Source organism: Limanda limanda, chromosome 12, assembly GCF_963576545.1.
Source record: "Limanda limanda chromosome 12, fLimLim1.1, whole genome shotgun sequence".
NCBI classification, from domain to species: Eukaryota; Metazoa; Chordata; class Actinopteri; order Pleuronectiformes; family Pleuronectidae; genus Limanda; species Limanda limanda.
The window spans coordinates 20,156,085-20,178,058 of NC_083647.1; the positions used below are offsets into that span (position 1 = coordinate 20,156,085).

At 40.3% G+C, this 21,974-nt stretch overlaps 9 gene segments (V, D, J or C); 3 read left to right on the forward strand and 6 right to left on the reverse strand.

Moving 5' to 3' along the window:
- The first annotated feature begins 187 nt into the window (after positions 1-187).
- On the forward strand, positions 188-1,477 carry LOC133015000 (immunoglobulin lambda constant 1-like). The segment is given in 3 exon segments: positions 188-194; positions 269-373; positions 1,155-1,477. Coding segments are annotated over 3 exon segments (435 nt in total).
- Positions 1,478-2,840: 1,363 nt separating this feature from the next.
- Positions 2,841-3,374, reverse strand: LOC133015001 (immunoglobulin kappa variable 4-1-like). The segment is given in 2 exon segments: positions 2,841-3,166; positions 3,260-3,374. Coding segments are annotated over 2 exon segments (378 nt in total).
- A 4,063-nt stretch (positions 3,375-7,437) lies between these two features.
- On the reverse strand, positions 7,438-8,097 carry LOC133015003 (Ig kappa chain V-VI region NQ2-6.1-like). The segment is given in 2 exon segments: positions 7,438-7,769; positions 7,863-8,097. Coding segments are annotated over 2 exon segments (384 nt in total).
- Positions 8,098-10,362: 2,265 nt separating this feature from the next.
- On the reverse strand, positions 10,363-11,015 carry LOC133015992 (immunoglobulin kappa variable 4-1-like). The segment is given in 2 exon segments: positions 10,363-10,685; positions 10,779-11,015. Coding segments are annotated over 2 exon segments (375 nt in total).
- Positions 11,016-11,444: 429 nt separating this feature from the next.
- Positions 11,445-12,841, forward strand: LOC133015969 (immunoglobulin lambda constant 1-like; the record flags this gene model as incomplete). The annotated part of the segment is given in 2 exon segments: positions 11,445-11,484; positions 12,267-12,841. Coding segments are annotated over 2 exon segments (363 nt in total), but the record flags the coding sequence as incomplete, so codon positions are not given.
- A 410-nt stretch (positions 12,842-13,251) lies between these two features.
- LOC133015897 (Ig kappa chain V region 3547-like) lies at positions 13,252-13,723 on the reverse strand. The segment is given in 2 exon segments: positions 13,252-13,562; positions 13,664-13,723. Coding segments are annotated over 2 exon segments (360 nt in total).
- A 2,194-nt stretch (positions 13,724-15,917) lies between these two features.
- LOC133015004 (immunoglobulin kappa variable 4-1-like) lies at positions 15,918-16,433 on the reverse strand. The segment is given in 2 exon segments: positions 15,918-16,249; positions 16,343-16,433. Coding segments are annotated over 2 exon segments (384 nt in total).
- A 2,890-nt stretch (positions 16,434-19,323) lies between these two features.
- LOC133015005 (probable non-functional immunoglobulin kappa variable 6D-41) lies at positions 19,324-19,814 on the reverse strand. The segment is given in 2 exon segments: positions 19,324-19,655; positions 19,749-19,814. Coding segments are annotated over 2 exon segments (384 nt in total).
- A 423-nt stretch (positions 19,815-20,237) lies between these two features.
- LOC133015006 (immunoglobulin lambda constant 1-like) lies at positions 20,238-21,573 on the forward strand. The segment is given in 3 exon segments: positions 20,238-20,247; positions 20,370-20,474; positions 21,251-21,573. Coding segments are annotated over 3 exon segments (438 nt in total).
- The last annotated feature ends 401 nt before the right edge of the window (positions 21,574-21,974 follow it).

A 21,974-nucleotide genomic window follows, 5' to 3' on the forward strand; every position in this document is an offset into this window, starting at 1 on the left:
AATAGGATGTCAAAACATCTTGTTTTAATTATTTTGAAGCATCCTGTTTGTTTTACAGCTTTCAAATGATGCTTAACTATTTTTCGAAATATTAATTCATGACAAACTTAAATTAACTTTTTGTCTTTCAATTTGAAGAGGTAACAAAAATGTTAACAAATATATATTTTTTTATTATTAAATCTTGATGAAATGTCAAGCCACATTAGCTCCATATAAATATTAAGTGTAAATTGTGTAGTTTAAAGTGAAAAAAGTGACTCTTCAGTGGACAGACTGTTGTTCACAGTGCAGGAGGTTTTTGTACGAGCACCTAATGAGTCTGTATCACTGTGGTGCACTTTCGGTGGAGGAACCAAACTCAACATTGACTGTAAGTACAAGAGATTTTTACTTTGTGCATTTATAACTTTTATCAAATAATGAACAAATATTTGATCAAGTTCAGAGATTGACTGGCTGATAATTTTGTTGAATTTTTATCAATCTGAGCTAATCTCATATCCTCAGAAAAAGAAATGCAGATAAATATTTTTGGTTGTAATCATTTTTTGTATGTTAATACATTTATAGAAACATACTATTACAAATATTTAAATGTATTTTCATGTATAATGATGATTTTTATTCACATGTTTAAAATATTTTAAAATAGAATTTGTTCAAGCTTCAAACTAAATCATAAAGTGTTTAAAAATGTTAAGTTTGAATTGATAAAACATATTTTGGCACAAAAATCAGATGTTGAACACAAACAGGATTTTATCAGTAGATATAGCTCAGCTTTGTGTTCACGCTTCATGTGGTGAAAAGGAAGTGAAAGAAACAGACGTTAAAGGTTTGAACTGTTTTCACACCAGTGTTTCAGCTCTGTGAGTTTAAACAGAAGAAAATCATCTCAGGGACGAGTTCTTCACTGTCACACGTTGAGAAACAGACGTGAAGACGTCCTCAATAATCATCAAGAATCATTATCAGTGAACCTTCTCAGCCACATTGACACTTGCACCCTGCGGCTGATGGTCTGACACTGAGTGAATGTTGTTCAACAGTAAAAGTTCTTCTGTTTCATTTGATAACTTACAAGAAATCACCAGTATGTAATTTTCCTTCATCCTCATCCCTTTGTCTTTTCTCCCCTCTCTCTCCTCCAGTGGGTGTGGTGCGGCCCACCCTGACCCTCCTCCCCCCCTCCAATGAGGAGCTGAAGCAGGACAGTGTCACTCTGGTGTGTATGGCCAGCGGGGGCTTCCCCTCAGCCTGGAGCCTGGGCTGGAAGGTGGGGGGCAGCATCAGGTCCTCAGGGGTGTCTCACAGCCCGGGGGTCCTGGGGGGAACCGGCCACTACAGCTGGAGCAGCACCATGAGCCTCCCTGCAGAGCAGTGGAGGAAGGCGGGCTCAGTGAGCTGTAAGGCCAGTCTAAACGGACAGAGCCCTGTCGCTCAAACCCTGGACCCTGACCTCTGCTCAGAGTAGAGAGACGACCGGGTGGAGTCATTGTGCTCTACTGTGGGTCCGTTTGATTTACATGTGTCCTATTGCAGCTCTGCATGTCTTCATGTCTTTTCTTCAACTCATTATGACAGTCCAATGCTGTATTGTGCTACTTTTGAAACAAGAATTAATATTTCATGTTCTCATGTCATTTGTTTTTCACATTTCTATTTTTACTTTACTAAAATAAAATATATCATCACCAACATCTGCTTCTGTGTTATTTTTTTCTGCGGCAAAATATATTAATGTAAATCTGTATTTTACTTCTACTTAGACAGTAATTTATCTCGTGTGGATCTTCTTGAAAACCATGTTTCTGACTTCTGAGTTGAACATTGAACAAAATGATGAAAATCCCAAAAGTATCACATTAGTAGTTTGTCAGACTTTCCTCATAATTCATATTATTGTCAATAAGTGACAGAAGTAAAAGTTTATAATGAAACCTCAGACATTAAAGGGAAATTACACATTTAGAATTAGAGTTTATGAGATATTCTGTTCCATCCATGTTCTGATGTGTGAGTGCTTAATGGTAATATACTTTTGAATGTGTGATTATAATAATAATCATATCACTATTTGATAAAGTGTAACGGATTCGAAATGACAATTAAAGTCGATAAATAAATATTTGGCAACATTTAGTCATCAAATGAAATTGATAAATAACCACAATTGTCAGATTATTCTGGTTTTAAACTTGCAGGATGTGCTGGTTGTATGAGCTCAATGTGTTTTATAATACATGGTATTTATTCTCTGTGTTTATAGTAGTTTTCTGTTAGAACTCATTCTGAAGAGCAACTAGTTGAGGCAGGTTTTTTACGATACAGCTCAGTTTACAACACGTGCAACTGGGCCGGTCAACGCAGTGTTCACTGCTCTGCCAGAGAATCACCATGAAAACTCATTTGTGGGACTCCACGGGCGTTTCAAGGGACTTTATGGACCTCAGGCAAAAGGGACCTGGGGAGCCTACATTGACCCAAACATCCCCCCTACAAAGAAACACATGAACTACATCACATAATTTTCAAACAAGTATCATAGAGTCAAAATTTAAAAAGAGCACACCTGTGCATCCACGTAAAGGATAGTGAAGTAATAAAGTCAATTAAACAAAGTAGAAAATATAAATTTGACAAAGTTGGTTTCATGGGGCTTTGTCTGGAGATTTCTGAACATTTAATAATGTGAGTTTGTTTCAGTTGTGTTTAGCTTCATTGTCGCTCTGCTTGAAGACTTGTGTTGTGTTCACTGGACCAGTTATTCTCTGTGCAGCTGCAGCAGACCAGTTTCACTTCAGTCAAACTGAGGGAGGTTTTTGTACGGCTCTAAATCAATGTGTGAACTTTCCATCGCCAACACTACCAAGACAGTAATAATCTCCAACATCTTCAGCCAGAACACCGCTGATGGTTAAGGTGAAGTCAGATCTGCTTCCACTTCCACTAAACCGAGCTGGTGTTCCTGATTGTATCCTGTTCGCCCAGTATATTAGGAGCTGTGGAGCCTGTCCAGGTTTCTGCTGGTACCAGGACGTATAATCATCACCACTTCTATCCCTATAAACACTGGGGTTGGTGTTACAGGTCAGCGTGACAGTGGATCCTGGAGTAAATGTCACGACTGGAGGCTGAGTCACAGTCATCTGGCCGCTGCATCCTGCACACAAACACAAATCATACATTAATCAGCGGAGGTGAAGAGAGAGAACAGGCAGCGCATCACGTCTGAAATGTTGCTGAGTGACTGAACCTGTGAAGCTGCAGCAGGCCAGCGTCCAGATGAGGATGGTGATGAGAGTCATGGTGGTTGTGGTGGACTGACGGGTCTGAGTCCTGCAGAGTTGGAGTCACAGGACTATAAAGCTTCTCAGTTCAGTGGAGGATCAGCTGACGATGCAAATCCTCCTCTCTATGGAAATGATTCCTCTGCTCTGAGCGGACTGAAGGTGACGTGGGACACAAACTCAGGAGCGTTGCTGTTTGGATTTACACTAAATATGAAGAAGCACAATTGAGGCTCGTCAGCATTTGAATACAAATTGTGTCACTTTCATTGATGCTAAAATGTGTATTTCATTTTCCTTGAATTACAGAGTGAGTAGATGTATAATAGAATTTTCAAAACATTTTGTTTTAATTCTTTTGAAGCATCTTGTTTGTTTGACAACTTTCAAATGATGTCAAACTTCTTTTCGAAATATTAATTCATGACAAAGTTGAAGCAAATTTTTGTCTCTTAATGTACTGAAGTAATAAAAATGTAAAGACATTTTTTATCATCAATATTATAAAAGTGCAGACCTGTGCATCCACGTAAATGATAATGAAGTAATAAAGTTCATGTTCAACGTCCCCCCACCACCACCACCTCAGGCTCATCTTACGTTCAGACTCTGTGTGACTTTAACTCTGAGGAGCAGCGATGCATAAAATTCATGCAAAATACATTTGAGTGCACCTGTCTTTATGAAACTGAGAGGAAGAGGTGACGCTGAGGGAGAACATGTGGACATCACATGAAGGAACTTTCACTTCCGTGTCTGACTTTGAAAAGTTCTGGTCTGCACACATGGGAGAAGTTTGTCTTCAAGGCTTTTTACCAGAAAACCTTTGAATGTGATTGTTGTTAATGGACTATTTCATCCAAAACAAGAAATGTATCTAAATCTAACCAAGTGATTTTGTTTCCTCAACTAAATCCAACTGCGACTGAACACTGAAGCCAGGAAGCTGCTCTGGGAGTAATTCTCTCCCTCAGGAATATCCCTTCATGTCTCTAAGTCAGAGGTCTTCAACAGGGGGTCCGCCACTCCTAGGGGGTCCGCGGAGGTACTGCAGGGGGGTCCGAAAATGTTTGGTTAGTTAGGCAATTTTTTTAGTAATTTTTAATTTTATTTTCCAACCAATTTATTTTCCACAAATTTAAACGTCTTAAAATACACATTAACATGCATCCAACACATTGTGAGGCTGATATGACCCTCTGCCTGACAACTGCCATCCGTCCAAGGTTAGATAAGTTGTGTGCTACCCATCAGGGTCCGACATCTCACTAATGTGGGAGTATGTGTGCCATCCACAGATGGCTTGAGGATTCACTGTCTTTTCTACATGTTTAAAATAAAAACTTGAATCTGTGAATTACTTTAATAGCTCAGTATTGTATGCAAGATGTATGTTTATAAATGGCAGTGGCATGGCCCTGTACTTTGCACATGTTTAAATTAAAAACATGAATATATGAACCAGTGTAATATTTGAATAGCTTAGTATTGAATGCACAATAATAGGGCAGCTATGTTTATATATGGCACTAGGCCCAGTTTAATATAAAAGACAATTTTATAAAATATATATAGTAGGGGGTCCCTGCTCAATCTCTCCACCAGTTTGGGGGTCCTTGGCCTGAAAAACGTTGAAGACCCCTGCTCTAAGTAGATGCACACTGCCCTCTGCTGGCAGTTCACCATCATCAATAACTCCATCATGGTGTGAGGCCGATTTTGTTTTCTGTCCTTGTTCAACCTTTTCATCACCATGTACATCAGTCATTTCATGCAGCTCTGATATTAGTGAAAGAAGTAAGTAAGTACACGTCATCTGACCTCAGTGACCCCAGGCCTCTGTTTTATTCAAGTATTCTCACCCTCTGAGAAAATACTCTGAGTATCAATCAACCTAAATGTGACAGTGAAGTTTACGAGTATCAGGCTCATTCAAATACTTTAAATAATAATTTAACATGTTAATTCCATTAAAACTGAGCAAACTGCATCTGCTAATAAAGATAAAACCATGTGAATAAAAAGAGCTGCAAAATGCATCATGAGAACTAAAGAGACCTTAGTTAGATAGACTATCTATATGAAGGTATATAGACAGTCTGATTGCTATTTGATGATCTATAAGGTCTATATAGATTTAAATACAGTCTATTGACTGTCTGATTAATATATGTTGTATATACAATATATATATAATAATAATAATTAACCTCAAAGCTATCACTGACCCTCTCCTGGACCCCCTGCAGTTTGCCTACAGTGCCAACAGGTCTGTAGACGATGCAGTCAACATGGCCCTTCACTTCATCCTCCAGCACCTGGACTCCTCAGGAACCTGCTCCAGGATCCTGTTTGTGGACTTCGGGTCTGCCTTCAACACCATCATTCCGGATCTTCTACAGCTGAGTGTGCCGGACTCCACCTGCAGGTGAATCACAGACTTCATGTCTGACAGGAGGCAACACGTGAGGCTGGGGAAGCATGTCTCTGACTCAAAGACCATAAGCACCTTTGGAGGTTCCCCTCAAGGCTGTGTTTTTTCCCCTCTACTCTTCTCCCTGTATACCAACAGCTGCACCTCCAGTCACCAGTCCATCAAACTCCTTCAGTTTGCGGGCGACACCACCCTCATTGGGCTCATCTCTGGTGGGGATGAGTCCGCCTACAGTTGGGTGATTGACCATCTGGTGACCTGGTGTGATCAGAACAACCTGGTGCTCAATGCTTTGAAAACAGTGGAGATGGTTGTAGACTTTAGAAGCAACCCAGCCCCACCCACCCCCATCACCCTGAGAGACGCCCCAGTCGTCACTGCAGAGTCCTTCCGCTTCCTGGGCACCATCATCTCCCAGGACCTCAAGTGGGAGCTGAACATCAACTCCCTCACCAAAAAGGCTCAACAGAGGATGTACTTCCTGTTGCAGCTGAAGAAGTTCAACCTGCCAAAGACAATGATGGTTCACTTCTACACCTGCCTCATCGCGTCCATCCTCAGCTCCTCCATCTCTATCTGGTTCGCTGCTGCCACTGCCAATTACAAAGGCAGACTGCAGCGTATCATCGGTTTTGCTGAGAAGGTGATTGGCTGCAATCTGCCATCTCTGCAGGACCTGTTTGCCTCTAGGACTCTGAGGCGTGCAGGTAAGATTGTGGCCGATCCCTCCCACCCGGGTCACAAACACTTCGAGGTACTTCCCTCCGGCAGGAGGCTGCAGTCCATCAGGACTAAAACCTCAGCCACAAGACCAGCTTCTTCCCGGCTGCAGTTGGCCTTATCAACAAGGCCCGGGACCCCCACCTGACTTGGACTATTATCCCGCCCCCACGCCTCAAGGATGTGTTACATTAACATATATTATATTATATTATATCACATTACATTGCATATTGCAAATTGACATTGCTCTCCTGTTTTGCATTTTGCATTTTACTTTTACTTTGTATATCTTTTATCTTTTATATCTTTATCTTATATATTGTTTTTTTCTTATGTGTGTAGAATTGATTGTGTTTTTATGTTTTTATGTTCATTGTATGCACCAAAAACCAGAGCAAATTCCAGGTAGGTGTAAACCTACTTGGCAATAATTACATTCTGATTCTGATTCTGAATATATCAATAATATATTCATATACAGTCTATTTAAAAATGTTCAAAGTCTATATAAAAAATAAAGAGTTTAAAACAATCAATACAAATATATATGCAGTCTATAAACAATATATATAAAAATTATACAGCCTATGGAATGCACCTTGCTCCATGTAGTATTCTTGAGTATACTACAAATGCATCATGAATTTATTTACTGCAAATACTGCACTTGACAAAATCTATTTTGTACAAACTTAGAAATATTCTACTGAGACTCCTGTGGAAAATAAGAGAATAAGCAAAGCTTGAGGTGAATTGATATTTAAATATTACAAACGGGTCATTGATTTGTAGGAATCAAGTGATGTAGTGAGTAAAATAAACTTTTGAAGAGCTTCATCTTAGGTCTGAAAGTGTGTGATTGTGTCTGTTGTGCTTGTTGAGGTTACTGTCAGTCTCTATGTTCACTGGTCTGTGTCCCACTCTTTTCCTGCTGTAACAGCTCATGTCTCTGCGTCTGACTGAGGGAGGTTTTTGTACGACTGTAAATCAATGTGTCAACACTTCTGCTCCGCTTACTACATGGACGCTCTGACAGTAGTAAACTGCTGCATCTTCACTCTGAACTCCACTGATGGTCAAAGAGAAGTCAGAGCTGCTTCCACTGCCACTGAACCGAGCTGGTGTTCCTGAATGGATTTTGCTCACCCTGTATATTAGGAGCTGTGGAGCCTGTCCAGGTTTCTGCTGGTACCAGGACATACAATCAAAAGAACTACATGTTGCAACTCTGGTGTTGGTTTTACAGGTCAGTGTGACAGTGGATCCTGGAGTAAATGTCACGACTGGAGGCTGAGTCACAGTCACTTGGCCGCTGCATCCTGCACACAAACACAAATCATACATTAATCAGTGGAGGTGAAGAGAGAGAACAGGCAGCGCATCACGTCTGAAATGTTGCTGAGTGACTGAACCTGTGAAGCTGCAGCAGGCCAGCGTCCAGATGAGGAGGGTGATGAGAGTCATGGTGGTTGTGGTGGACTGACGGGTCTGAGTCCTGCAGAGTTGGATTCACAGGACTATAAAGCTTCTCAGTTCAGTGGAGGATCAGCTGACGATGCAAAGCCTCCTCTCTATGGAAATGATTCCTCTGCTCTGAGCGGACTGAAGGTGACGTGGGACACAAACTCAGGAGCATTGCTGTTTGGATTTACACTAAATATGAAGAAGCAGAATTGAGGGTCGTCAGCATCTGGATTTAAATTGTGTCACTTTCATTGATGCAAATATGTGTATTTCATTCCCCTTGAATTACAGAGTGAGTAGATGTAGAATTTTCAAAACATTTTGTTTTAATTATTTTAAAGCAATCCTGTTTATTTTACAGCTTTCAAATGATGTGAAAATATTTTTTTCTAAATATTAATTTTTGACAAAGTTAATTTTTTTTTTTTTAAATGTTAACAAATCTTTATTTTTTTAATAATTAAATCTTCATGAAATTTCAAGCCATAGTAGCTTAATATATATATTTAGTTTAAATTGTGTAGTTTTACCAGTAAAAAGTGACTCATCAGTGGACAGACTGTTGTTCACGGTGCAGGAGGTTTTTGTACGAGCACCTAATGAGTCTGTATCACTGTGGGTCACTTTCGGTGGAGGAACCAAACTCAACATTGACTGTAAATACCAGAGATTTTTACTTTGTGCATTTATAACTTTTATCAAATAATGAACAATAATTTGATCAAGTTCAGATATTGACTTGGTGATAATTTTGTTGAATTTTTATCAATCTAAGGTAATCTCATATCCTGAGAAAAAGAAATGCAGATAAATATTTATTGGTTGTAATAATGTTTTGTATATTAATACATTTATAGAAACATACTATTAAAAAAATATTTAATCTATTTTCATGTACAATAATGATTTTTATTCACATGTTTAAAATATTTTAAATTAGAATTTGCTCAAGCTTCAAACTAAATCATAAACTGTTTAAAAAAGGTTTAGTTTGAATTGATCAAACATATTTTGGCACAAAAATCAGATGTTGAACACAAACAGGATTTTATCAGTAGATGCAGCTCAGCTTTGTGTTCACGCTTCATGTGGTGAAAAGGAAGTGAAAGAAACAGACGACAAAGGTTTGAACTGTTTTCACACCAGTGTTTCAGCTCTGTGAGTTTAAACAGAAGAAAATCATCTCAGGGACGAGTTCTTCACTGTCACACGTTGAGAAACAGACGTGAAGACGTCCTCAATAATTATCAAGAATCATTATCAGTGAACATTCTCAGCCACATTGACACTTGAACCCTGCGGCTGATGGTCTGACACTGAGTGAATGATGTTCAACAGTAGAAGTTCTTCTGTTTCATTTTATAACGTACAAGAAATCACCTGTACGTAATTTTCCTTCATCCTCATCCCTTTGTCTTTTCTCCCCTCTCTCTCCTCCAGTGGGTGTGGTGCGGCCCACCCTGACCCTCCTCCCCCCCTCCAGTGAAGAGCTGAAGCAGGGCACTGCCACTCTGGTGTGAATGGCCAGCGGGGGCTTCCCCTCAGCCCCTGAGCCTGGGCTGGAAGGTGGGGGGCAGCATCAGATCCTCAGGGGTGTCTCAAAGCCCGGGGGTCCTGGGGGGGGCCGGTCACTACAGCTGGAGCAGCACCATGAGCCTCCCTGCAGAGCAGTGGAGGAAGGCGGGCTCAGTGAGCTGTGAGGCCAGTCTGAACGGACAGAGCCCTGTCGCTCAAACCCTGGACCCTGACCTCTGCTCGGAGTAGAGAGACGACCGGGTGGAGTCATTGTGCTCTACTGTGGGTCCCTTTGATTTACATGTGTTCTACTGCAGCTCTGCATGTCTTCATGTCTTTTCTTCAACTCATTATCACAGTCCAATGCTGTATTGTGCTACTTTTGAAACAAGAATAAATATTTCATCTTCTCATGTCATTTGCTTTTCACATTTCTATTTCGTCTTTACTAAAAACTAAAAACTCAGCGTTCACTGCTCAGCCAGAGAATCACCATGAAAACTCATTTGTGGGACTCCAGGGGCGTTTAAAGGGACTTTAAGGGCCTCAGGCAAAAGGGACCTTGGGAGCCTACATTGACCCAAACATCCCCCTACAAAGAAACACATGAACTACATCGAATAATTTTCAAACAAGTATCATATAGTCAAAATTTAAAAAGAGCACACCTGTGTATCCACGTAAAGGATAGTGAAGTAATAAAGTCAATTAAACAAAGTAGAAAATATAAATTTGACAAAGATGGTTTCATGGGGCTTTGTTTGGAGATTTCTGAACATTTAAAACTGTGAGTTTGTTTCAGTTGTGTTTAGCTTCATTGTCGCTCTGCTTGTAGACTTGTGTTGTGTTCACTGGACCAGTTATTCTCTGTGCAGCTGCAGCAGACCAGTTTCACTTCAGTCAAACTGAGGGAGGTTTTTGTACGGCTCTAAATCACTGTGTGAACTGTCCACCGTCTTGATAAGCGAGACAGTAATAATCTCCAACATCTTCACTCTGAACTCCCCTTATGGTCAAAGAGAAGTCAGATCTGCTTCCACTGCCACTAAACCGAGCTGGTGCTCCTGATTGTATCCTGTTCGCCCAGTATATTAGGAGCTTCGGAGCCTGTCCAGGTTTGTGCTGGTACCAGGACAGAATATCATCAGAACCATCGTTATAAACACTGGGGTTGGTTTTACAGGTCAGCGTGACAGTGGATCCTGGAGTAAATGTCACGACTGGAGGCTGAGTCACAGTCATCTGGCCGCTGCATCCTGCACACAAACACAAATCATACATTAATCAGCGGAGGTGAAGAGAGAGAACAGGAGGTGCATCACATCTGAAATGTTGCTGAGTGACTGAACCTGTGAAGCTGCAGCAGGCCAGCGTCCAGATGAGGAGGGTGATGAGAGTCATGGTGGTTGTGGTGGACTGACGGGTCTGAGTCCTGCAGAGTTGGAGTCACAGGACTATAAAGCTTCTCAGTTCAGTGGAGGATCAGCTGACGATGCAAAGCCTCCTCTCTATGGAAATGATTCCTCTGCTCTGAGCGGACTGAAGGTGACGTGGGACACAAACTCAGGAGCGTTGCTGTTTGGATTTACACTAAATATGAAGAAGCAGAATTGAGGGTCGTCAGCATTTGGATTCAAATTATGTCACTTTCATTGATGCAAATATGTGTATTTCATTCCCCTTGAAGTACAGAGTGAGTAGACGTCGAATAGAATTTTCAAAACATTTTGTTTTAACTCTTTTGAAGCATCCTGTTTGTTTTACAGCTTTCAAATGATGTCAACGTTTTTTTCAAAATATTATATCATGACAAAGTTGAATCAACTTTTTGTCTCTCAATCTTTAGAAGTAACAAAAATTTAATTCTTAATGAAAGTTCAAAACAAATTAGCTCAATATAAATATTCAGTGTAAATTGTGAAGATTTACCAGTAAAAAGTGACTCTTCAGTGGACAGACTGTTGTTCACGGTGCAGGAGGTTTTTGTACGAGCACCTAATGAGTCTGTATCACTGTGGTTGACTTTCGGTGGAGGAACCAAACTCAACATTGACTGTAAGTACCAGAGATTTTTACTTTGTGCATTTTGTAACTTTTATCAAATAATGAGCAATAATTTGATCAAGTTCAGAGATTGACTGGCTGATAATTTTGTTGAATTTTTATCAATCTGAGGTAATCTCATATCCTGAGAGAAAGAAATGCAGATCAATATTTATTTATCGTAATCAATTTATGTAGATTAATACATTTATAGAAACATAATATTACAAATGTTTCATCTATTTTCCTGTAAAATGATGATTTTTATTCATATGTTTAAAATGTTTTAAAATAGAATTTGCTCAAGCTTCAAACTAAATCATATACTGTTTAAAAATGTTTAGTTTTAATTGATCAAACATATTTTGGCACAAAAATCTGATGTTGAACACAAACAGGATTTTATCAGTAGATTCAGCTCAGCTTTGTGTTCACGCTTCATGTGGTGAAGAGGAAGTGAAAGAAACAGACGTTAAAGGTTTGAACTGTTTTCACACCAGTGTTTCAGCTCTGTGAGTTTAAACAGAAGAAAATCATCTCAGGGACGAGTTCTTCACTGTCACACGTTGAGAAACAGACATGAAGACGTCCTCAATAATCATCAAGAATCATTATCAGTGAACCTTCTCAGCCACATTGACGCTTGAACCCTGCGGCTGATGGTCTGACTCTGAGTAAATGATGTTCAACAGTAGAAGTTCTTCTGTTTCATTTTATAACGTACAAGAAATCACCTGTACGTCATTTTCCTTCATCCTCATCCCTTTGTCTTTTCTCCCCTCTCTCTCCTCCAGTGGGTGTGGTGCGGCCCACCCTGACCCTCCTCCCCCCCTCCAGTGAAGAGCTGAAGCAGGGCACTGCCACTCTGGTGTGTATGGCCAGCGGGGGCTTCCCCTCAGCCTGGAGCCTGGGCTGGAAGGTGGGGGGCAGCATCAGGTCCTCAGGGGTGTCTCTAAGCCCGGGGGTCCTGGGGGGGGCCGGCCACTACAGCTGGAGCAGCACCATGAGCCTCCCTGCAGAGCAGTGGAGGAAGGCGGGCTCAGTGAGCTGTGAGGCCAGTCTGAACGGACAGAGCCCTGTCGCTCAAACCCTGGACCCTGACCTCTGCTCGGAGTAGAGAGACGACATCACTTCCTGTCTGACATGATGCTGATTCTTTGATGAGCTGCACATCTCCTCTCTGCAGCTTTCTGCTGGGTTTCAGTGTCCATGTTGCTTTTCAGTATCGATCATCTGCATATTCTGCTTTATCTCTGATAGTGTTTTTAATTAAACTGACTTTTATTTGTTTAATTCTAATTTTGAACAAACCTACTCATTCATCAAAACATCATAATCATCATTGAATAAAACTGTGTGTCACAATAAATCTGTGTCTTTGTTTTGCTTTCAACATTTTAAACTTTGCAAAACCTCCAGTCTGGATCATTGCAGTGTCAGACAGAGCAGGAGATGGTTTCAGTTGTGTCACTTCTCTGCACGTCAGTAGAGGATACTACATATGAAGCATTAAAGCATTTATTTCAAAATCTATAACAATAACCTGGAGCTTTTTGTTTGGACTGATTTACGGTGCCGGGTTCGGTCAGTAGATTCAGAGCGGGAAGTGAATGAGGAGAATACAAAACGAGAAGTGTTTGTGGGGTTTGTTTCAGTTGTGTTTCGATTCCTCTGCTTGAAGACTTGTGTTGTGTTCACTGGACCAGTTATTCTCTGTGCAGCTGCAGCAGACCAGTTTCACTTCAGTCAAACTGAGGGAGGTTTTTGTACGGCTCTAAATCACTGTGTGAACACTCCACTGCCATGATCACCGGAACAGTAATAATCTCCAACATCTTCAGCCTGAACCCCGCTGATGGTTAAGGTGTAGCTAGAACCAGATCTACTGCCACTGAATCGAGAGGGAGTTCCTGATTGAAGAGTTGATGCTTTGTATATGAGAAGCTTGGGAGCCTGTCCAGGTTTCTGAAGGTACCAACTGAGGTCAGCACCAATATCTGAACTCCCTGTGGCTCCGATGTTCACAGTCCCTCCAAGACTAACAGACTTGACTGAGTCAGTCTGAGTCAGAAATTTGTTGGCAGCAGATTCTGAAATATGAATTGAATGAAAGAGCATCAGAGGAAAAAGTTTCAACAGCCTGTGGAGGAAAATAAAGAAACACATTTCCACCACGTTCAAAATCTCTCACCCTGACTCAGAAAAACCAGCATGACACTCAGAGTTACTGTCAACATCATCCTGATGCAGTTTCCTGTGTGAGTGCGTGAAAACGGTTCAGACTCTGTGTGACTTTAACTCTGAGGAGCAGCGATGCATAAAATTCATGCAAAATACATTTGAGTGCACCTGTCTTTATGAAACTGAGAGGAAGAGGTGACGCTGAGTGAGAACATGTGGACATCACATGAAGGAACTTTCACTTCCGTGTCTGACTTTGAAAAGTTCTGGTCTGCACACATGGGAGAAGTTTGTCTTCGAGGCTTTTTACCAGAAAACCTTTGAATGTGATTGTTGTTAATGGACTATTTCATCCCAAACCAAGAAATGTACCAAAATCTAACCACGTGATTTGGTTTCCTCAACTAAATCCAACTGCGACTGAACACTGAAGCCAGGAAGCTGCTCTGGGAGTAACTCTCTCCCTCAGGAATATCCCTTCATGTCTCTAAGTAGATGCACACTGGCCTCTGCTGGCAGTTCACCATCATCAATAACTCCATCATGGTGTGAGGCTGATTTTGTTTTACATTACATTTCATTTAGCTGATGCTTTTATCCAAAGCGACTTACAATAAGTGCATTCAGCCATGAGGCTACAAACCCACAACAACAAGAATCAAGACAGTATAATTTTTTCAAGAAAGCCAAACTACAAAGTGCTATAATTAAGTGCCATTTAAGAGCTACTAATGTGTTATTTTAAACTTTTATTCAAGAAATAGTCTGAAGAGGTGTGTTTTTAGTTTGTGGCGGAGAATGTGTAGACCCTGGACCAGAACCTGCACCGCCTTCTGAGTGAGAAGGGGACGTATTCTCCTGATGTTGTGCAGCATGAATCTACACGAACATGTTGTTGCAGTAATGTTGGCCGTAAGGGAGAGTTGACTGTCGAGAGTCACACCCAGGTTTATAGCAGTCTGGGTGGGGGCTAACACAGAGTTGTCTGTCAAGTTTCTGTCCTTGTTCAACCTTTCATCACCATGTACATCAGTCATTTCATGCAGCTCTGATAAAAGGGAAAGAAGTAAGTAAGTACGCGTCATCTGACCTCAGTGACCCCAGGTCCCTGTTTTATTTGCGTATTCTCACCCTCTGAGAAAATACTCTGAGTATCAATCAGACTAAATGTGACAGTGAAGTTTACGAATGTCAGGCTCATTCAAATACTTTGTACAAAAAAGACTAAAGTGTAACATGTCAATTCCATTCAAACTGAGCAAACTGCATCTGCTAATAAAGATAAAACCATGTGAATAAAAAGAGCTGCAAAATGCATCATGAGGCCTAAAGAGACCTTAGTTACATAAACTGTCTATATGAAGGTATATACAGGCTGAATAATACATAATAATTTTAGAAAACCTTTGAATGTTATTGTTGTTAATGGACTATTTCATCCCAAACCAAGAAACGTATCAAAATCTAACCACGTGATTTTGTTTCCTCAACTAAATCCAACTGTGACTGAACACTGAAGCCAGGAAGCTGCTCTGGGAGTAACTCTCTCCCTCAGGAATATTAGAATAATTTTCTTATAATAAATAAGGTCTATATAGATAAAAAAAAATGTACAGTCGGATTGCTATATGATGATCTATAAGGTCTAAATGGACATAAATACAGACTATTGACTGTCTAAATAATATATCATTATATTAGATATATACATAACAATAGTTATTATTATTTATAATTTGTTCATAAACAGTATATATAAAGAGGATGAAATTACATTCAAAATATGTAGAATTTAAGACAATCAATACAAGTATATATGTCTTTTAAAACTGTTAATGCAAAGATAGAGTGCACAACCAATATATATAAAGATGCATACAGCCTATGGAATGCACCTTGGTCTATGTAGGATTATTGAGTGTACTAAAAAAATTACATACTGCAAATACTGCATTTTTTTGAACAAACTTAGAAATATTCTACTGAGTCTCCTGTGGAAAATAAGAGATTAAGCAAAGCTTGAGGTGAAATGATATTTAAATATTATAAACTGGTCATTGATTTGTAGGAGTAACGTGATGTAGTGAGTAAAACAAAACTTTTGAAGAGCTTCATCTTAGGTCTGAAAGTGTGTGATTGTGTCTGTTGTGCTTGGTGAGGTTACTGTCAGTCTCTATGTTCACTGGTCTGTGTCCCACTCTCTTCCTGCTGTAACAGCTCATGTCTCTGCGTCTGACTGAGGGAGGTTTTTGTACGACTGTAAATCACTGTGTCAACACAGGTGCTCCTCTTACTTGATGATAGCTCTGACAGTAGTAAACTGCTGCATCTTGACTCTGAACTCCGCTGATGGTTAAGGTGAAGCTAGAACCAGAGCCACTGCCACTGAATCGAGAGGGAGTTCCTGAATTAAGAGTTGATGCAAACTTTATAAGAAGCTTGGGAGCCTGTCCAGGTTTCTGCTGGTACCAGAACATATAGTCACCATTACTATTCCTATAAACACTTGGGTTGGTGTTACAGTTCAGTGTGACAGTGGATCCTGGAGTAAATGTCACGACTGGAGGCTGAGTCACAGTCACTTGGCCGCTGCATCCTGCACACAAACACAAATCATACATTAATCAACGGAGGTGAAGAGAGAGAACAGGCAGCGCATCACGTCTGAAATGTTGCTGAGTGACTGAACCTGTGAAGCTGCAGCAGGCCAGCGTCCAGATGAGGAGGGTGATGAGAGTCATGGTGGTTGTGGTGGACTGACGGGTCTGAGTCCTGCAGAGTTGGAGTCCCAGGACTATAAAGCTTCTCAGTTCAGTGGAGGATCAGCTGACGATGCAAAGCCTCCTCTCTATGGAAATGATTCCTCTGCTCTGAGCGGACTGAAGGTGATGTGGGACACAAACTCAGGAGCGTTGCTGTTTGGATTTACACTAAATATGAAGAAGCAGAATTGAGGGTCGTCAGCATCTGGATTCAAATTGTGTCACTTTCATTGGTGCAAATATGTGTATTTCATTCCCCTTGAATAACAAAGTGAGTAAACGTGCAATTGAGTTTTTAAAACATTTTGTTTTAATTCTTTTGAAGCATCCTGTTTGTTTTACAGCTTTCAAATGAAGTCAAACTGTATTTTCGAAATATTAATTCATGACAAAGTTAAATACATTTTTTGTCTCTCAGTTTTCAGAAATAATACAAATGTTTACAAATATTTTATCATCAAAATTATAAAAGTGCAGACCTGTGCATCTGAATTAATAAAGTTTATGTTCAACGCCCCCCCACCACCTCAGGCTCATCTTACGTTCAGACTCTCTGTGACTTTAACTCTGAGGAGCAGCGATGCATAAAATTCATGCAAATTACATTTGAGTGCACCTGTCTTTATGAAACTGAGAGGAAGAGGTGACGCTGAGTGAGAACATGTGGACATCACATGAAGGAACTTTCACTTCTGTGTCTGACTTTGAAAAGTTCTGGTCTGCACAAATGGAAGAAGTTTGTCTTCAAGGCTTTTTACCAGAAAACCTTTGAATGTGATTGTTGTTAATGGACTATTTCATCCCAAACCAAGAAATGTATCAAAATCTGACCAAGTGATTTTGTTTCTTCAACTAAATCCAACTGCGCCTGAACACTGAAGCCAGGAAGCTGCTCTGGGAGTAACTCTCTCCCTCAGGAATATCCCTTCATGTCTCTAAGTAGATGCACACTGCCCTCTGCTGGCAGTTCACCATCATCAATAACTCCATCAAGGTGTGAGGCTGATTTTGTTTTACATTACATTTCATTCAGCTGACGCTTTTATCCAAAGCGACTTACAATAAGTGCCTTCAACCATGAGGGTTCAAACCCAGAACTACAAGAATCAAGAAAGTAGAATTTCTTCAAGAAAGCCAAACTACAAAGTGATATAACTAAGTACCATTTAAGTGCTACTAATGTGTTTGTTTAAACTTTCATTCAAGGTATAGTCGGAAGAGGTGAGTTTTCAGTTTGAGGCAGAGGATGTGAAGACTTTCTGTCCTGATGTCAATGGGGAGCTCATTCCACCATTTAGGAGTCAGGACAGCAAACAGTTGTGATTTTGTTGAGTGTTTAGCTCGAAGTGAGGGAGCAACAAGCCGATTGGCAGATGCAGAGCAGAGTGAACGGGCTGGTGTGTAACGTTTGACGATGTCCTGGATGGAGACTGAATCCGATCCGTTCACAGCACGGTACACAAGTACTAATGTTTTGAAAGCGATGCGGGCAGCCACTGGTTACCAGTGAACGGAGCAGAAGAGGGGAGTAGTGTGTGTGAATTTAGGTTAAAGACCAGTGGAGGTGCTGCATTCTGGATGAGCTGCAGAGGTCGGATGGCACTAGCAGGTAGACCTGCCAGGAGGGAGTTGCAATAGTCTAGAGGTGAGATGACCAGAGCCTGGACCAGAACCTGCTCCGCCTTCTGAGTGAGAAGGGAACGTGTTCTCCTGATGTTGTGCAGCATGAATCTACAGGAACGTGTTGTTGCAGTAATGTTGGCCGTAAGGGAGAGTTGACTGTCGAGTGTCACACCCAGGTTCATAGCAGTCTGGGTGGGGGCTAACATGGAGTTGTCTGTCAAGTTTCTGTCCTTGTTCAACCTTTTCATCACCATGTACATCAGTCATTTCATGCAGCTCTGATATTAGGGAAAGAAGTAAGTAAGTACGCGTCATCTGACCTCAGTGACCCCAGGCCTCTGTTTTATTTAAGTATTCTCACCTTCTGAGAAAATACTCTGAGTATCAATCAGACTAAATGTGACAGTGAAGTTTTTGAGTATCAGGCTCATTCAAATACTCTGAGAAAAAAATGAAGTTTAACATGTCAATTCCATTAAAACTGAGCCAAAATGCATCTGCTATAAAGATAAAACCATGTGAATAAAAAGAGCAGCAAAATGCATAAAGAGGCCTAAAGAGACCTTAGTTAGATAGACTGTCTATATGAAGGTATAGACATTCTGATTACTATATAAGGATATATAAGGTCTATATAGATTTAAATACAGTCTGTTGAGTATCTATATATAGATAAAGGCAGTTTATAGAAAGATATATACAGTCGGATTGCTATATGATGATATATAAGGACTATATAGATATAAAAACAGACTTTTGACGGTCTGAATAACATATTTATTATATAACATATAAATATAATAATAATATTCATAATTTGTTCATAAACAGTCTATATAAAGATGATATAGTCTATATAAAATATGTATAATCTACAAACAATCAATACAAATATATGTGCTCTCCATATATTTTTAAAACTGTTAATACAAAGATAGAGTCCACAAACAATATACATAAAGATGTATACAGCCTATGGAATGCACCTTGCTCAATGTAGGATTATTGTGTATACTCCAAAAACATCATGAATTTACTTACTGCAAATATTTTACTTGAGAAAATATATTTTGTTCAAACTTAGAAATATTCCACAGTACCAACTGTGAGTAAAACAAACTTTTGAAGAGCTTCATCTTAGGTCTGAAAGTGTGTGATTGTGTCTGTTGTGCTTGGTGAGGTTACTGTCAGTCTCTGTGTTCACTGGTCTGTGTCCCACTCTCTTCCTGCTGTAACAGCTCATGTCTCTGCGTCTGACTGAGGGAGGTTTTTGTACGACTGTAAATCACTGTGTGAACACATCTGCTCCGTTTACTTCATGGTGGCCCAGACAGTAGTAAACTTCTGCATCTTCACTCTGAACTCCACTGATTGTTAAGGTGAAGCTAGAACCAGAGCCACTGCCACTGAATCGAGAGGGAGTTCCTGAATTAAGAGTGGATGCATACTTTATAAGAAGCTTGGGAGCCTGTCCAGGTTTCTGCTGGTACCAGAACATATAATCACCATTACTATTCCTATAAACACTGGGGTTGGTTTTACAGGTCAGTGTGACAGTGGATCCTGGAGTAAATGTCACGACTGGAGGCTGAGTCACAGTCACCTGGCCGCTGCATCCTGCACACAAACACAAATCATACATTAATCAGCAGAGGTGAGGAGAGAGAACAGGCAGCGCATCACGTCTGAAATGTTGCTGAGTGACTGAACCTGTGAAGCTGCAGCAGGCCAGCGTCCAGATGAGGAGGGTGATGAGCGTCATGGTGGTTGTGGTGGACTGACGGGTCTGAGTCCTGCAGAGTTGGAGTCCCAGGACTATAAAGCTTCTCAGTTCAGTGGAGGATCAGCTGACGATGCAAAGCCTCCTCTCTATGGAAATGATTCCTCTGCTCTGAGCGGACTGAAGGTGACGTGGGATACAAACTCAGGAGAGTTGCTGTTTGGATTTACACTAAATATGAAGAAGCAGAATTGATTGTCATCAGCATCTGGATTCAAATTGTGTCACTTTCATTGATGCAAATATGTGTATTTCATTCCCCTTGAATTACAGAGTGAGTAGACCTACAATTAAATTTTAAAAATATTTTGTTTTAATTATTTTGAAGCATCCTGTTTGTTTTACAGCTTTCAAATGGTTTCAAACTATTTTTTGAAATATTAATTCATGACAAAGTTAAATCAACTTTTTTTCTCTCAATGTTAAGAAGTAACAATTTTTTAATTTTTTATTTTAATTACTAAATCTAGATACATTTTCCAGCCACAGTAGCTCAATATAAATATTCAGTGTCAATTGTGTAGTTTAACCAGTAAAAAGTTAGTCTTCAGTGGACAGACTGTTGTTCACGGTGCAGGAGGTTTTTGTACGAGCACCTAATGAGTCTGTATCACTGTGGTGGACTTTCGGTGGAGGAACCAAACTCGTCAGTAACTGTAAGTACCAGAGATTTATAATTTGTGCATTTCTAACTTTTATCTAATAATGAACAAAAATTTCATCAAGTTCAGAGATTGACTGGCCGATAATTTTGTTGAATTTTTATCAATCTAAGGTAATCTCATATCCTGAGAAAAAGAAATGCAGATAAATATTTATTGATCGCAATCAATTCATGTAGATTAATACATTTATAGAAACATACTTAAACAAATGTCTCGTCTATTTTCATGTAAAATGTCGATTTTTGATTTCATGTTTAAAACGTTTTAAAATAGAATTTGCTCAAGTTTCAAACTACATTATAAATTGTTTAAAAACGTTTTAATTGATCAAACATATTTCGGCACAAAAATCAGATGTTGGACACAAACAGGATTTTATCAGTAGATGCAGCTCAGCTTTTTGTTCACGCTTCATGTGGTGAAAAGGAAGTGAAAGAAACAAACGTTAAAGGTTTGAACTGTTTTCACACCATTGTTTCAGCTCTGTGAGTTTAAACAGAAGAAAATCATCTCAGGGACAAGTTCTTCACTGTCACACGTTGAGAAACAGACGTGAAGACGACCTCAATAATCATCAAGAATCATTATCAGTGAACCTTCTCAGCCACATTGACACTTGAACCCTGCGGCTGATGGTCTGACACTGAGTGAATGATGTTCAACAGTAGAAGTTCTTCTGTTTCATTTGATAACATGTGAGAAATCACCTGTATGTAATTTTCCTTCATCCTCATCCCTTTGTCTTTTCTCCCCTCTCTCTCCTCCAGTGGGTGTGGTGCGGCCCACCCTGACCCTCCTCCCCCCCTCCAGTGAAGAGCTGAAGCAGGACAGTGTCACTCTGGTGTGTATGGCCAGCGGGGGCTTCCCCTCAGCATGGAGCCTGGGCTGGAAGGTGGGGGGCAGCATCAGGTCCTCAGGGGTGTCTCACAGCCCGGGGGTTCTGGGGGGGGGGGGCCAGTACAGCTGGACCAGCACCATGAGCCTCCCTGCAGAGAAGTGGAGGAAGGCGGGCTCAGTGAGCTGTGAGGCCAGTCTGGACGGACAGAGCCCTGTCGCTCAAACCCTGGACCCTGACCTCTGCTCGGAGTAGAGAGACGACCGGGTGGAGTCATTGTGCTCTACTGTGGGTCCGTTTGATTTACATGTGTTCTACTGCAGCTCTGCATGTCTTCATGTCTTTTCTTCAACTCATTTTGACAGTCCAATGATGTATTGTGCTTCTTTAGAAACAAGAATAAATATTTCATGTTCTCATGTCAGTGGTTTTTCACATTTCTAATTTCACTTCACTAAAATAAAATATATCATCGCTAACACCTGCTTCTGTGTTAATTTTTTTCTGCTGCAAAAGATATTAATGTAAATCTGTGTTTTACTTCTACTTAGACAGTAATTTATCTTGTGTTGATCTGCATGAAAACCATGTTTCTGACTTGTGAGTTGAACCTTGAACAAAATGATGAAAGTCACAAAAGTATCACATTAGTAGTT